General features: G+C 32.8%; 1 protein-coding gene and 1 non-coding gene across 6 annotated transcripts in view; both read left to right on the forward strand.

The window, feature by feature from the left end:
- The window catches only part of LRRIQ1 (leucine rich repeats and IQ motif containing 1), a 210,589-nt gene that overhangs the window by 165,696 nt on the left and 29,021 nt on the right, over positions 1–15,872 (forward strand). For all 5 annotated transcript variants that reach the window (XM_045463931.1, XM_045463933.1, XM_045463934.1 and 2 more), the window contains 2 exons: positions 8,088–8,220; positions 10,535–10,595. In XM_045463931.1, the coding sequence (XP_045319887.1) occupies positions 8,088–8,220; positions 10,535–10,595 (194 nt within the window). The remainder of the gene's footprint in view (positions 1–8,087; positions 8,221–10,534; positions 10,596–15,872) is intronic.
- On the forward strand, positions 525–627 carry LOC123592285. The gene has a single exon (XR_006709682.1). It is a non-coding gene; the product is annotated as a U6 spliceosomal RNA (small nuclear RNA).

Genomic DNA, 15,872 nt, shown 5'->3' on the forward strand with positions numbered 1-15,872 from the left:
ACAGAATTGTTGCAAGCAAAGATATACTATATGCTTATACATAGGTAGTGAAAATTTTAAGGAAATCAAGAAAGTCAAGGTTATAAACTTTAGCATAGTGGTTACCCTAAGAGAAGAGACTTTTGAGCAAGATTTCTTGTATGCAAGCAGTGTTCTATTTTTTTTTAAATGATCGGAGGTCACATGGAATATGTATTTATATTTTTATTTATAGAATAATTTTAATATATATTAAAGTGTATAATTTTATATAAACTATAAATATATATAAGCAAATATTTTATGTATATATATTTGTGTGTCTATATTTTATATTATATATTTATATAAATATAAATATATAAATAAAATATATGTAAAATATAAATTTTATATAAAATGGTTTATATAAAATGTAATTTATATAATATTTATGTATGTATAATTACTTATACACCTTGAAATTATAAACACCTGCTAAAGCCAAAACTTTCTGTACATTGTATATATCACAACAAAATAAAAATGATTAAAAGGAGTTTTCCGTGCCCACGTGGCAGCACATATACTAAAATTGGAATGACATAGAGAAGATTAGCATGGCCTACACAAGATGACACGCAAATTCATGAAGTGCTCCATATTTTGCTTTCCTTCCTAATGGTCTATGTCTATGATACACAAAGTGTATCTATGTCTACATAATATGTCTATGATACACAAAGTGACTTGATCAATTGAAGTCCCTTCCAGCTTCAAACCCATCCCCAATTTCTCTTCAGAAAAGAGCTTCCACATATCAATATTTATATAAGTAGCTTAAAGCCAAAAATTAATTTTGTAGGGAAGACTTGTAATGCCTATCTTGACTTTTTTCCTGACTACAATGTAAGTAGATCAATAATACTTTCACCTATCTTTTCAATTAAAAGTGAAATCAGTGAATAGAGGCCCTTATTCATTTACAAATGAACTTCTGCTAGCTAAAATAAAAATCTATCTTTCTAAACAAAATATGATGAAAGAAAAAATTTTGCATCAATAAAGTATACACTTAGAAAACTCTTAAATCTTCAGTGTATGGAGATATTTGTTTAAATTATAACCTATGGAAAGCAATAAGTTTGGGACCAGGTTTATTAGTCTCTAATATGTTTTTCATTCAAACTGTGAAAGAAAATTATTTTTACTTATATTTACTTATTGGTTTTTATAATGCAAGCAATATTTTAATATATATTCAATATTTTATGTGATGTTAGCTCTGTAACAGAAGCATATCTGTATTCTTTTTGACAAGTAGAAAAATCATCACATGCAGAAAACTAATAGTCAATGAGAAATGCATTGTGAATGTATTAACATACGTACTACGAGTATTTCTGTTTTGTAGCTATAAAAGAGCAGTGATTATAATGATATAAAAATGTTTAATTGGGTCCATCAAGTCTCTATCATTAGTGTATCAATATAAAACTATTTATTGGCTTCTTTTGAAGTAAAACTAGTAAAGGAAATTAATCATGTACTTGGCCCTCAATTAAGATATATACATAAATGAGTAGAGTTAGAGATGTCTTTTTACCAGAGTAGAAGCCTTTAGATACAGCAAGAATCTGAAGTCCAACTATACAAACAAACAAACAAAAAACAGGTGGAAGTAATATTTATGTGGCCCTATGGCCATGATATTTTGAGGGCCAACCTACTTATATCATCAGCCTCTCCTTTATTCCGTTGGGTGGGCCCTAGTTTGGATGACCTACTATATTAACACTCCCTGAGGGAGTCTAGATTGGATAGGGGGATATTTTCCAACAGTAATTAAATTGAGAGAGTGAAACAGGAAAGAATCATGTCAATGGAACCTCCTTCATGGTTATTACTGAGCAATTGCTAAAAATTATTTGAAATAACTTGAAATCAATTAGGACTGTGTACCCTTGTTATCTTCTGGAAATTAACTTTTTTTTTTTTTAAAGACACACTAAAATCCTCATATATTATGAAATAAAATACATTAAAAAATACCTGTTACAAGGTTTAGAATTCTGGTGAGGAGGACTCCCTGGACTCCCCCAGAAAATTGTTCTTTCTAGTTTTGTGGTTAATCCTGGAATCTTTCCAGTGACCCCCTGGAACCTTAGTCTTGGCCTGGATTTGAAGACTCCTACAGATAGTCTTACCTCCTGCATAGCTAAGTCTTGGCCCATGGCAACTGAGATAGCACTAAGACTATGCATAATAGCCTTTAACTTAGGGGTAAAAATAGCAAAATGGCTACAGTAATTAAATCCTTACTATATGTTAGGCATGATATGTATCCAGTTATTTTATATTATTATATGTATTTTAAGAGGAAAAAACTGAGGAAGAGAGAAGGTAGATAATTTGCCCAACATCACACAGTTAGTAAGTGAAAAAGCCAACTTATAACATGCAAAAGAATGCTAGCAGATAGATCACTAAGGTGTAGACTCTCCAATATAGACTGAATTAATTTATTCTATAATCAATTTCTCAAATGTCACAATTCCAGAACCTCTTCTAATGAAAAATTAAGTGGTGTGCCAGATTCATAGGAAACACAGAAAGCAATCTTAGACAATGGCTACCGGGTAGTTCTAAAAACATCCTGTTAACACTTAATATTACTTAGAAATGGGTAAATCTGCCAAAGCCATGACAATGAAGGATGAGTACTTATTTTTCCTTTTACCTCAGGTTCCAATACAGCTTGGCACAGCACTGTTCCTGATCCTGTCATTTAAAGCTTTTTTTGTTTATCAGGGATTTTTCCATTAATTTTTATTTAAAATATTACATGAAAATATTTTTAACCTTGATTCCTGAGATTTTCGTTACCCCGTTAAATTTTGTGCCTGAGGTATTTCATTTGCCCCACTTGACTTACCCTAGTCCCAGCCCTAGTTAACAGCAAACATGGGGACAAATTACACATTAATGTGACTATACATATGACTATATAACTTTATATTGCTCTCGCAGAAGAAAATGAAGGACTACTAGTTTTGTAATATTTGATACTCCACTACAAAGATATTAATGAGATTATATTCAACTGAACATATAAATGGCAAAACATCTCCTTTCTGGTAGAAATATATATTAGTTGAATACAGAAGACCTATTATAAATGGTTAATAAGCACAACTAAATCCACTTTGTGAATGTTTCTGTTATTTCAGAGGGATTCACTTAAATATAGCATTTCTATAATATTGAAAATTGCATCTGCAAAATCTATATATTTTAAAAGATAATTTAGTAACTAACTTTCCTTTGTTTTCTCATAAAGATCGTTCATATACTTTATGTATCACCCAACCCCCCCAGACAGACAAATTTTGAGAATTAATTTAAATGTCAGAAACTAGCAAGTATTTTTCATTCTAGTACTTTTTTTTTTTTTTAACCTCCCTGCCATAAAATATAGTGAAATATGTAAAGGAGTGATTAGTGCTGCAGTTAGCCTTTGACCCTTACATACAAATTTGGCTCTGTTCCCAAAATTTCTGTTTTTAAAGTTTTGCAACAACAATCCTCTTCTTTATTCATGAAATAATTTTCCTTAGTGATCAATTACATATTTATTTAAATATATCATAAAAGAATAGGAATGTTGCTTGTCACACACAAATGGCTCTTAGAGTTACTGGTTTCATGCCAATGCCATCAACTTTCCAACAACAGATTGGATTGGTTAAGGAAGAAGCCATAAACAGCCTATCAACAAGTATTTATACAGATGTTAATGAATTTAAAATTCTGTTAGTGCCAAACTCCAATTTTATTTGTGCCTTATTCATGAGGTATGATGCAATAACTTCTTTTAATAAACATGTACAGAGCACTTATACTTTATAATGGAAACATATTTTTAGTGTTTCCAGCATGAGATACATAGAATCAGCCATTTATCAAAGTTACCAAAAATAGTTCCATTGTATGTAGCATTTTGCTCATCATGTAACTATGTCCTCCAAAAGCTTTTGGTAAAGAGATGAACTCATCTCTATCCATGCAACCAAGAATATTTTTTTATTATATTACTAAGAAAGGCCATTAGGAGAAAAGAAAATAGTCATGGGAAGGTTGCCATATGTATTTAAAATATAAATAATTAGCTTTTTTTGTGTGTCCCAAATGATAATTGAATCTTAATCTCCCTGTGTGTAGGATATTATGATATACTGAAAATTTAGAAAACATTTATTTGAAGCATATGGGTTTAATGAACACTTATTTTTTTCATGAAGAAAAGAATAATATTTCCATTAATTTCAAAAAAGACTTCATTTCTTTTAGTGAGCTTTTTAAAGCTGAACTGATTTCCTCTAGGACTGCATACACTGTGGACATTTTATAAAGTAACCTTATATGACGGAGTAGTTTTTGTTTGTTTGCTTTTTAATTTGCCACCTTTCATTGGCAGTTTTTATCCCAAGCTAATTATGATTTTCGGGGCTGAAGTTTCTACTGTAATGATTAAGTTAATTATATATAGGAATGTGTTATCCTCCACAATGCACAGGTTTATCTACATGCTAAAAATCTAAATCCCAGCTCAACACTTCTCAGGTCACTTATAGAACATTAATCAACTGTGACAATTATTCATTTCACAGGTATTTATTGAGCACTATCCTACTATGTACCCCTTAAAGAGTTTATATATAGTAGGAAAAACAGACACATGAATAGGAAAGGAAAATATAACATAATAAATGCTATCATGGAGTCTTTATAGGAACCTTTGGAGGACATCTCCAAATTAACTTGAATAGGAAATATAGTGCTGACAGATCAAGGACTTACCCCAAAGAATATAATTTCCAAACTGAGACCTGAAGACAAATCAAAAACAACATTGGCAAAGTGGGTAATCTGAAGCATAGGTCTATAGGCAAAAGAAACCATTTTGAGTAATTATAATATTTTTGAGTGATTGAGGCAAGAATCTAACATGTGTCTGAAGGTATATGCATGGCTTGTATGCCATGCAAAAAATAAAAATAAAACATGAACTTAATCCAAGGGCAATGGAGAATCAGGAGTTTAACCTATGAAGCAGCAAAATTAGATTTATGTTTTAGCAAGGTCATTTGCAGTATGGAGATAGGTACATGGGAGCAAGACCAAAACAAACAAACAAAAGACCAGTGAAAGTGCTGTTAGAGTAATTCAGAAGAAATGATGGTAGCCTGATACAAAATAGTAGCAACAGGAATCCAGGAAATTTGACAGATTGAAAAGAATTTAAGAGGTAAAATATTCAGCTGTAGGTTGAGGAAGAATGCTGGTTCAGTACGACTCTGGTCTCTGATTTATACATTGACAATGGTGGTACCATTTGGGGAATTTGGAAAAAGTGGGATAATACATGAGTTCAGCTTTTTTACATACTCAGTTTAAATTATCTGTGCAATGTCTAAATGGCAAAGCTTTGGATGGATATATGTTTCAAAAGGAGATCATGAAAATGATTGAAGAACTTGGATGAATATCCTCATACAGGAAAATTACAGCCTAAGAAAAAAAAAAATGGGGCCAAGATCAAACCCAAGAAGAATCCTGAGATTGGAAGGGATGGCAAGGGCAGAGGAGCCCTTGAAGGAGACTGGGGTTTAGAAAAAGTCAGAGAAAAAACAAGGAGAGTGTAATGAAACAAAATACAAAGGAAATAAGACTTCAAATTAATGAAGCAAGACCCAAAGAAGTAGGAAAGGAGAGGAGGTAAAAGGTTTCAGTTTCTGCAGGCAGAATGGTGCCTCTTCTACAACGGAAAGGTTTTACTGAGCAGCCTGACTAATGACAAGCATCCATTAAGTTATCCATATCACCATTATTCTTCTTATGCAAGATGCTAAAAACAGAACTTCCTCTGCAAGTTTAAAAGAGTTAATTGTCTTTTCTTCTTCTCAGTGACAGGAGTAATCCTGAAATAGTTTAACCAAAACAAAATCAATTTCTTCAATATATGAATTGCAGTATCTTCAAGTACATCCAGCCAACTTCACCAACATGCTTGTTCTGTTTCTTACACTGAGCACATGCCAATCTACCAATCTATGCCTTAGGGTTAAAATGGTTAATATGAATTGGGCCCTTACAGTGAAATCTCTCATCTTTACTCAGGACTGTTGTTTAGAACTTTGGCTGAGGTCTGATGTAAAACCACTTAGGATTTATGGAGTGTTATTGTAGAGCTGAGGAAAACTTTCCAAAATGAGTACTTTAAAAAGTGACTATTGCAAGTATATGTCATTATTCAAAAAAACAGAAAGACACAGATAATTTTTTTTTGTATTTTAGCTAGAAGCACAATTTAAAAAAAGCAAATAAAAATAAAAAAATTAAAGTACAATTGTTACACAAAGATTCTCCACATATCAAGAGTGATAAGGTTCTAGCTATAGGCTCAGTTGATTATCAGTGGTCACTGAGTCCTCACTACTTTCTATCACTGCCCTTACGGGCCCAACATCTGGTTTGGTTAACCAAGAAAGGCTGATAAAAGGTTCGGACTCTGCTGGAGAAAAGACTTAATGCTGTACAGTAACTGGAAGTGATAATGCCAAAAGTTCCCTTTGTTTGAGTCTCCCGTATAGTTTCTACATACCTATATGGTCAGTTACCAGAATGGTGTCTCCTCATGGATTCAACAGTCAGCTCTCTCATGGCAAGCCATTGCTCCTCCAATATAGCAAACATGGAGGGGTTGACTTAAGCTCAGGAAGCAAGAGATAGGGCCTTTTAGAAACATAAGGTGGCATGAGAAGCAACAGCAAGTTAACTTCACTAAGTTCACGTAGGTTAGAGAAATAAACACCTTGATTTTTAGCTTTCCTGAGAACTGGCCACCCTATCCTTTTGAATTGAAAGCGAGAGTCATTTCACCAATTTCAACAGCAACTTTTAAGGAAAAAAGACACGATAGGTATTTCATCTTCAACATACAGAATGACAAATGTATGTATGAGTGTGTGTGCCACATGCATCAAGCATTTGTGGTTGGCCTTGCGTCATGCTTCATTTGTTTTCCAAACAACTTGCAAATAAGTATAAGGTGACTTTCTGTGTGCAAAGATCTACAGTGAATTAATAAGATAAAATTTTAAATATTGGGTTTTAAATTATAGAATTCTTGTTAGCTTGATTACCAGGAGTTAGTTTTTAAGAAGTACCTTTCTCTGGTGTACTGTCAATCAAACTACAAAGCTAACAAGTCCCTAAATATGGTAATGGCTCAAAAAAAGATCAAGTCTATGGAGGAAGGGTCTAAAACAGCACGTGTTTGGTGTAGTTCGGAAATGTATACCATTGGCGTAGTAGTAACATCCACAGATTAAAACAAACAAACGAACAAAAAAACAAACACAAATGTATAAATGTTATATTTGAATATAAAGGTTGGATTTTTAATTTTCTTTTTTCTTTTCCTTTACTATTTTCATTGTTTCCTTGTATTCTTACCTTATATAAATTTCTCCTCTTGCATATTCCCATATCCATTTACATTGTTATGCTTCCCACCTCCTTTTTTGAAATAGCTACTATGGCAAAAGCACAGTTTCCCTAAACCTCATATTATTATATTCCAAGCTTAAAATATTGCATTAGCTTACACAAACCAAGCTGAGTTTTATGCAAAATTAAAACTCTGTTTCAAATACCCTCAATATAATTTATGAATTCTACGTACGTATAAAGTTAGTATAAGAACAATTGACTTTAAAATAAGCCTGAAAAAACATCATAATGGACAGATATTCTTTTCATACTAGAATTCTACTTTACCAAATTTGATCTTTGTATTTTTCATGTAAAAACTAAAAAACAAGTCCTATAAAATGTTGGCTACAATGAAACTTTTTTTTTTTTTTTAAGATAGATGGGTTTGAAACTCAAGCAGGAAAATTACTGAAGTGACTGACATTTTTCTTACAGATGACCTGACTCCCATGAATTAGTCTTTTTTTTTTTCCCCTTTCTTTCTTTTGATAAAATTGTTTGCCTAGACTGAACTACTTGGCCAAAATTTGATCTCTTTAAATAACAAATAAAATTTCCATATTTTTCCCCAGGTAAGGAAGAAGAATTTATCTACAAGGATGCCACTGCAAATGAAAAATTAGAAAGGAGTAAAGAATACACATACCAATGGCTTCACACACAGGTTGGGATTCATGAAACAACTAGTTCCAGAAATACGAAATGGTGAGGTCATTTTTTAAATTAGATTTTTGTATTGTAAACACATCTTGAAAAGTGAAACCTAGGTTAATTGTGCTAAAACAAACATGACTTTATAGCCAAAGGCCAATACATCACATTGCCAGGTTGTAAAAGGCCTCTTACATAGAATAGATTTAATCACTTTTTATATTTTTTACCCTAAAATGTTTGAGAACTCTGTTTCTGTAATGCTTAAAACTAAGAGATGAACCACACAAATGATTCTACTATATAAAGTTAAATGCATGGTATCCATTAACTGTTTAAATATCATATGTATTGGAGGTGGTATTTTATTTTGTGTCCTTTTTATGTTTGGCAGTTAAAATTATAGTTCAACACTGCTGCTGCTGCTTTACCAGTTGTATAACTAATTTTCAAGGATGTCTCCATGCTACAGTTTCCTCTTTTATAGTAGATGATAATATGTTATCTATCTATCTCACAGGATAGAGGTGAGCTCACAAGGTGGAGAATATCAATATATATTCTCAATAAACACATCCTTTAACAATAAACAAGATACCTTGAATCTAATAGGTAATTAATTAATTTTTGTTACATTAATGTACATATTAGTTTGCTAGGACCTTTGTAACGAATAACCATAAATTGTGTGGCTTAAACAGCAGAGATTTACTTTCTCACAGTTCTGGAGGCTATAAGTTCAAGATTAAGGAGTCAGCAAGTTTGGTTTCTTTGAAGGTCAGTCTTCATGGTTTGTAGATGGCCACCTTCTCACTGTGCCCTCACATCATCATCCTTCATTCTCTTTGTGTTTTAATCTCCTGTTTTTATAAGGACACTGGTCATATGGGATTGGAGCCTACCAATATGAACTCATTTTACTGTAATTACCTCTTTCAAGGCTCTATCTCCACATATATCACATTATGAAATGTTGATGGTTAGTACTTCAACATATGAATTCTGATGAAACAAAATTCAGCTCATAGCAATTTAGTATAAACCACTGAACCAAAGTTATAGGAAAATAATGAAAGTCCAGAGATAATATTTTGGAAAATATTTTCAAGACTTTTGTTTAACTACATGTGTCCAGAAGAAGAATTTAAAAAGTGCTATTATAAACACTTACTAAATATATAAATCAATATTGAATCTAAATGTAGCTGACACTTTGGAAATGTTTCCAGGCATTATAGTAACTATTTAAATGACTAACAAAAGACAAACAAATCCTACAATTATGAGGGTTAACCCTTAATTTAGAAGCAAGTTAAAATATGTAAAAAAATGAAATCTTTTTGTAATATATATAAATTGAAATGTTCACATGTGGTCAATTCTATCCATATAATTCCTTTAAAAATATAGAAAAGGGAGTGAAGAATGAAAGTGAAATTAAAACAATATTTTATAATCTGGATTATTTTGTCCTATTTCATTGTGAGCAAAGAAAATAGGAATAAAGCAATCAACATTTGAGAACATTAAGTATTATAATTAATGCAAGCACAATTTCTTTTATGTTGGTGTTAATCAATTTAATGTAATTCATAAGATGGCATCCTTAAAACTATAAACAAATATAGTGTAACTTATAGTTTATCATCGGTCTTAATCAGATATAAGAGGTCTTATTCAGAGATTTTTAAAGTATTAGGATAGATAAGGTGAAAAATATAAGCAAAATGTTTCAGGATATATTTTAGACATATTTAAACACTTAACAATATCCTTTACCCCTAAATAAGTTATATTTAAACACATGACATAACAGGAAATTGTTCATTGCTTTTCTCTCTTGAAAATATATAAAGGAATAAGTAGATACTCTGAGAGAAATTGTTTTCAAGAACAGAAGTTCTTGAAAAGCCAAATGTCAATATTCTAGTTTTAAACGGAAATTAATTGTGAGCATTAGTATAATGCTTTAAACATATTACAGATATTTTAAAAATAAGAACCTTTGCCTTTCTCATAACACAAGTAAGATATATAAGTAAAAGTAAATAAAATATTTATATGTTCTATAATTTATTAACTATCATTGGTACTTTCAAATTTTTGCCCTTTATACCTATTTGTGTTTGGCAAAGAAGAGTGGCATTAAAGTGGTGTTTAGAAATTTAAATTTTATGTTAAATTGAATTTTCAAATGACTATGGAAAGACACATTTGTATATATGTTTGCATATAGCCCAATTTAATAAAACTATTATTTCCACTTTGTCAATTACTGATTCCTCCCAAACTTTTCACTGGGCATTTCTTTAATATTCTTCCTCTACATTTATATAATAATATGATTTTTGTTTTTGTCACTCTGCAGCAAACACTTCTTGCCTGAGTTAGATCCAGATATACTCAACGGTGGAAGAGTTCAGCTTGTGGTAAGAAATGTGTTTAAAGTTACAAAAAAGTGTTGTAGACACTAATCCTTAGTAAATGGCATTTTAAAATACGTCCATAATTAGTGTAAATTATGAAAATATAACAACTCTATCTATTTGGGGTGATCTCAAAATACTGTATATTAAAATAATAACCTGTAATAATATGTTTTCTTGACTTGTAATATAACTTTCAAATCTGATATTATTTAAAATCTTGATTCTATATGACAGATTTTAAAATATTAGCATACTGCCACATTTAAAATAATATTACTACGAATAGGAATTACATAATGAACTTATTTACTTGAATATTTTAAAAGAATAGGATAGGGGCGCCTGGGTGGCGCAGTCGGTTAAGCGTCCGACTTCAGCCAGGTCACGATCTCGCAGTCCGTGAGTTCAAGCCCCGCGTCGGGCTCTGGGCTGATGGCTCAGAGCCTGGAGCCTGTTTCCGATTCTGTGTCTCCCTCTCTCTCTGCCCCTCCCCCGTTCATGCTCTGTCTCTCTCTGTCCCAAAAATAAATAAACGTTGAAAAAAAAAATAAAATAAAAAATAAAAAATAAAAGAATAGGATACTGATGGAAATGTAAAAGTACCCTCACAAGTTGGAAAATCAAACCAGATAAAAATTAACAAGTAATTGTGACTCAACCACTCTAAGTAATGAAATAAAAGGTATTGGAACTTTAGGAACAACCAAGTTTTAAACATGGTGACCAGAGTGTAAGACTCTAGACAGTATAACTATATGTGCATTGCAAAAGTCAATTGGGCTATACACTATCAGAAGGAAGACTATGTTAACAGAAGGAGAATGGCAAATATGGAGTCTAGAAAAATGGAGCCCACAAAACAAGCAATTGTCAGTATGTTTCCAAAAGTTTCCAGAGAAGAGGGTACCCTAACCAATGACAGAAGTGTGCGGTCTCTTTGGCAGGTGAAAATGGATGCATCAGGTGACCCTAACTTTATGACACCTTTCATTTATAGCAACCTATTAATACTCCTTGCACAGATTCTACATTCACCAAAAAAACTAAATATAATTTAGCTTGCCAAGTAGCACTTAGCATAAAAAGATAATGCACTTTCTAATGGAACCTAGTATGATGGTATCAAGAGCAGTTATATTCACCATTCTTATGAACAACTCATTCAAGGAGTTTTCCTGAAAAGGGAGCAAAATTAGGGCAATAGCTAAAATTAATGTGTTTATGAAAATATTTATAGAATCTATACATAAATTTAAAATAATCATTAAGCAAATACTTTCTTGCATTTTAATAGAGACTCCTCTGGCAGAGTGGCATGTTGATTACCCTAGGAAAATTGATACTTCAAGCTATGAACACCATGCATATTACTAACAATTGCGCACAGATTGTTGAGTTGCCACTTGGGAGGAAGAATGTCATGATAAAGAAAGTGATTTTATATTTAATCATTATACTTCCTAAAATGAATGAAAACAGACTGGGTAGATCACTAATCAAAATGGTTCTATGAGAGTAATGCTCTGACATTAATCTCTCTCTTCCTATATCCCACTGTATTGCACTATGTTCAAATATGTCACAAATACATATCAATGATAAATTATTTTCTGATATTGAAGAGGTACAGGTGAACACAAAACAAGGTAAATGGTAGTATATAAGAAACACAGTTTTTGTTTGTTTGTTTTTGTTTTTTTGTAAACAGAGATAGGAGAAGGGTTAACTAAGGACTTACATCAAAAAGATACTGGACTAATTGAAGGCCCAGAGCAGAAAGACTCTTGCAGAGTCTTGGGAACATACTGGGGAATGTGCCGATAATTGCACAACTGGGACCAGACCATAATAAGAAGAAAATTAAAAAACAAATCAGCAATGGCTACCACTATAAGATCCTTAAGACATAAGGAAAACACTCATAATAGAAGGACAGAAGATCATGAAACAAAGTGATCAAATTTTATTTAAATTTTTTTTTCAACGTTTTATTTATTTTTGGGACAGAGAGAGACAGAGCATGAACGGGGGAGGGGCAGAGAGAGAGGGAGACACAGAATCAGAAACAGGCTCCAGGCTCTGAGCCATCAGCCCAGAGCCTGACGCAGGGCTCGAACTCACGGACCGTGAGATCGTGACCTGGCTGAAGTCGGACGCTTAACCGACTGCGCCACCCAGGCGCCCCAATCAAATTTTATTTAGAACAAATCAGCAAATCAGCCTACTATAAATTCTGAATATATAAAATATTACCATTGAAATAAACTCTGCACTGGACACCATAAAAGAGAGACTTAGTGAATTGAAAGATGATCTACAAAGGAATAGTAATTAGATTGACAGCTGACATTATAGCAGAACTAATTCATACCAAAAGACAGTGGAATTACTTCTTAATAATAAAGATTGATATAAATATTATCCGAAATACTCTTCACTAACTTTCAGGAGAAATAATGAGATATAATCCAATACTCAAATTCTGGGTTTTGAGGAAGCTAATAAGTAACATCTCTGTCTTCCAAACAAGATCAAAGCATTTTATCAACGTTTATATATTTATTTATTTATTTATTTTTTTGGGACAGAGAGAGACAGAGCATGAATGGGGGAGGGGCAGAGAGAGAGGGAGACACAGAATCAGAAACAGGCTCCAGGCTCCGAGCCATCAGCCCAGAGCCCGACGCGGGGCTCGAACTCACGGACCGCGAGATCGTGACCCGGCTGAAGTCGGACGCTTAACCAACTGCGCCACCCAGGCACCCCAAGATCAAAGCATTTTATGTGGCAGACAGGACTGAGAAAGATGAAAACAAGATATCACTTTACTTATTTCCAAATACATATCAGAAGGCATGTCATAGATTTAGACAATTGCTAATTAAGTTTATTCCCCCAAAACTACAGGATTTTTCTGCAGAAGGTGGTCTTAGTTCCCCCAGAAAACATATTCTGAGATTCTTGTATTTGAGTGCAGCACATTTGTTGGGGAAGGCTTTCAGAAACGACTCCCTTGAGTGGTGAAAGAAACAGGATTGAGCAGAGGGAAAAGATAAAATGCAATAGAGTTGCAGCAGGAGAAGGGAGCCCCAGTGGTAAGAAGGCCCTTTTAAATTGTGTTAGCATATGAGGTAAGAAGATCGGGCTTTTACGCTACTGCATCTCCTCAGAAGAGGCTTTGGCTTAGGCAGGGCAACCATCCTTAGCTAAGGACAATTTCCAGAGACATATTCAGCTAAGAGCCCATAGGCTTCAAGTTTCTCAGCAACTGGAAGAATCTGACTCAGTTGTTACATGTGAGATATGATAATACCCAGTATACTTACCAAGTTTATCATCCATAGATGCAACAACTTAGCACCTAAAATGTGTCAACTGTCTCCAAATAAATCTATAAAATTGCAAATCTATCAATTTGCAAATCTGTAGAGGTGCTTGTTTTAGGAATCTGAAAAATCTCATTCTACAGACTTTTTTCCCTAATGTTTATTTATTTTTGAGACAGAGAAGGAGACAGAGCATGAGCAGGGAGGGCAGAGAGCGAGAGGGAGACACAGAATCCACAGCAGGCTCCAGGCTCTGAGTTGTCAGCACAGATAGTGACGCAGGACTCGAACTTATCAACTGGGAGATCATGACCTGAGCTAAAGTTGGTCACTCAACCAACTGAGCCACCCAGATGCCCCTGAAGAATCTCATTCTAAAATGCGTATTGATGAATAAGAGCCCAATGTTATGTAAATCAACTTTGGAAAAGGAAAGCTAACTTGTATCACAAGATATAAAGACTTAATATAAAACTAAACTTTATGGTACAAACATACCAATGGATATAAATAGTTTAGAAGTAGACCTGTGACTTTATAGAAAAATATATGATAAAGATGAGAAAGTTCAAAATTTTTAGTACACATAATTCAGTAAATTAGCATTAAGAAACAGCACTGAACATAAACCATATTCAAATGGAATTTAGAAGATTTGAAGTCTCAAATGTGAAAAGTGGTTATAAAACTGACCAAATAAAATAATTAAGAATATATTTGCAATTTATCAGTAAATAAAGACTCTTTTAAAAGATACAAATGATACAAATTATATGGCAAATAAAATTGACTTGACTATGTTAAATTAAATATTACTTCCTATGAAAGATTTTATGGAAAAAGTTAACAGACAGATTACAGATATGGACAAACTATTTTCAGTGCCTAAAAGTAACAATAGCTTAATATCCATATAAAAAGTAAGCTTCTGCAAATAAACAATATAAAGTCAGGTAACCTAATGAAAAAAAGTATATACATACAATAGAAAATGTGTATATAGACAGTTTACAGAGTTTATGCCTAAATGCATAAATGTACATAAAGAGATGCTCAGTTATATGACCAGAGAGATAAAAACTAAAGCTAAGAAGTTGCATGACTATCCTCATCAGAATGGCAAACATTAGAATGTTGGGTAATGCAAAGTGCTATTAATGATGTGGAGACACTGATGTACAGCTCATGAAAATAAAAGCTGGTACAGTTATTTTGTAAAGAAATCTGTCAGAATTTATTAAAATAGTTCCTTGTATGCTCTATCAGATATTAGCAGCAAACTTTAGAAAACTTTACTTAAAAATAGTCTATTTACTGGGATGCCTGGGTGGCTTAGTCAGTTAAGCGTCCAACTCTTGATTTCGGCTCAGGTCACGATCTCGTGGTTTGTGAGTTTGAGCCTCATGTTGGACTGTAAGCTGACAGCACAGAGCCTGCTTGGAATTCTCTCTCTCCCTCTCTCTCTACCCCAACCCTGACTTGTGCTCTCTCTCACTCTGAAAACAAAGATTTTAAAAATTAAAAAAATATATTCTATTTACCACAATGTAAAAACATAAAATATTTAAGAATAAATGTTAACATTAAGATGTTCAAAGATCCTATAATGGTAACCACCAAATATTGCTTTAAAAATTTCAAAAAAATATACCACACTCATGCATAGATTCAAATTGTAAGATGTCAATTCTCAATGCTCTATAAATTCAGTAGACTCTTAGAAAGATTTTTAGTAGAAATGGACAAATTATAAAATGTGGAAATGCGAAAGACCTACAATAGTCAATACAATCTTGAAAAATAAGACTCACAGTACCTGATCTCAAGACTTTCTATAAAGTCCCAGTAATCAAGACTATATGTTATGTGAATAAAGACAGAAAAATCAATTAGTAGAAAACAATAGTCCCGAAAATACCACACTTACAAGGTTAGTTGATTTTGCTTAAAG

This window comes from Leopardus geoffroyi, chromosome B4 (genome assembly GCF_018350155.1).
Source record: "Leopardus geoffroyi isolate Oge1 chromosome B4, O.geoffroyi_Oge1_pat1.0, whole genome shotgun sequence".
Lineage (NCBI taxonomy): Eukaryota > Metazoa > Chordata > Mammalia > Carnivora > Felidae > Leopardus > Leopardus geoffroyi.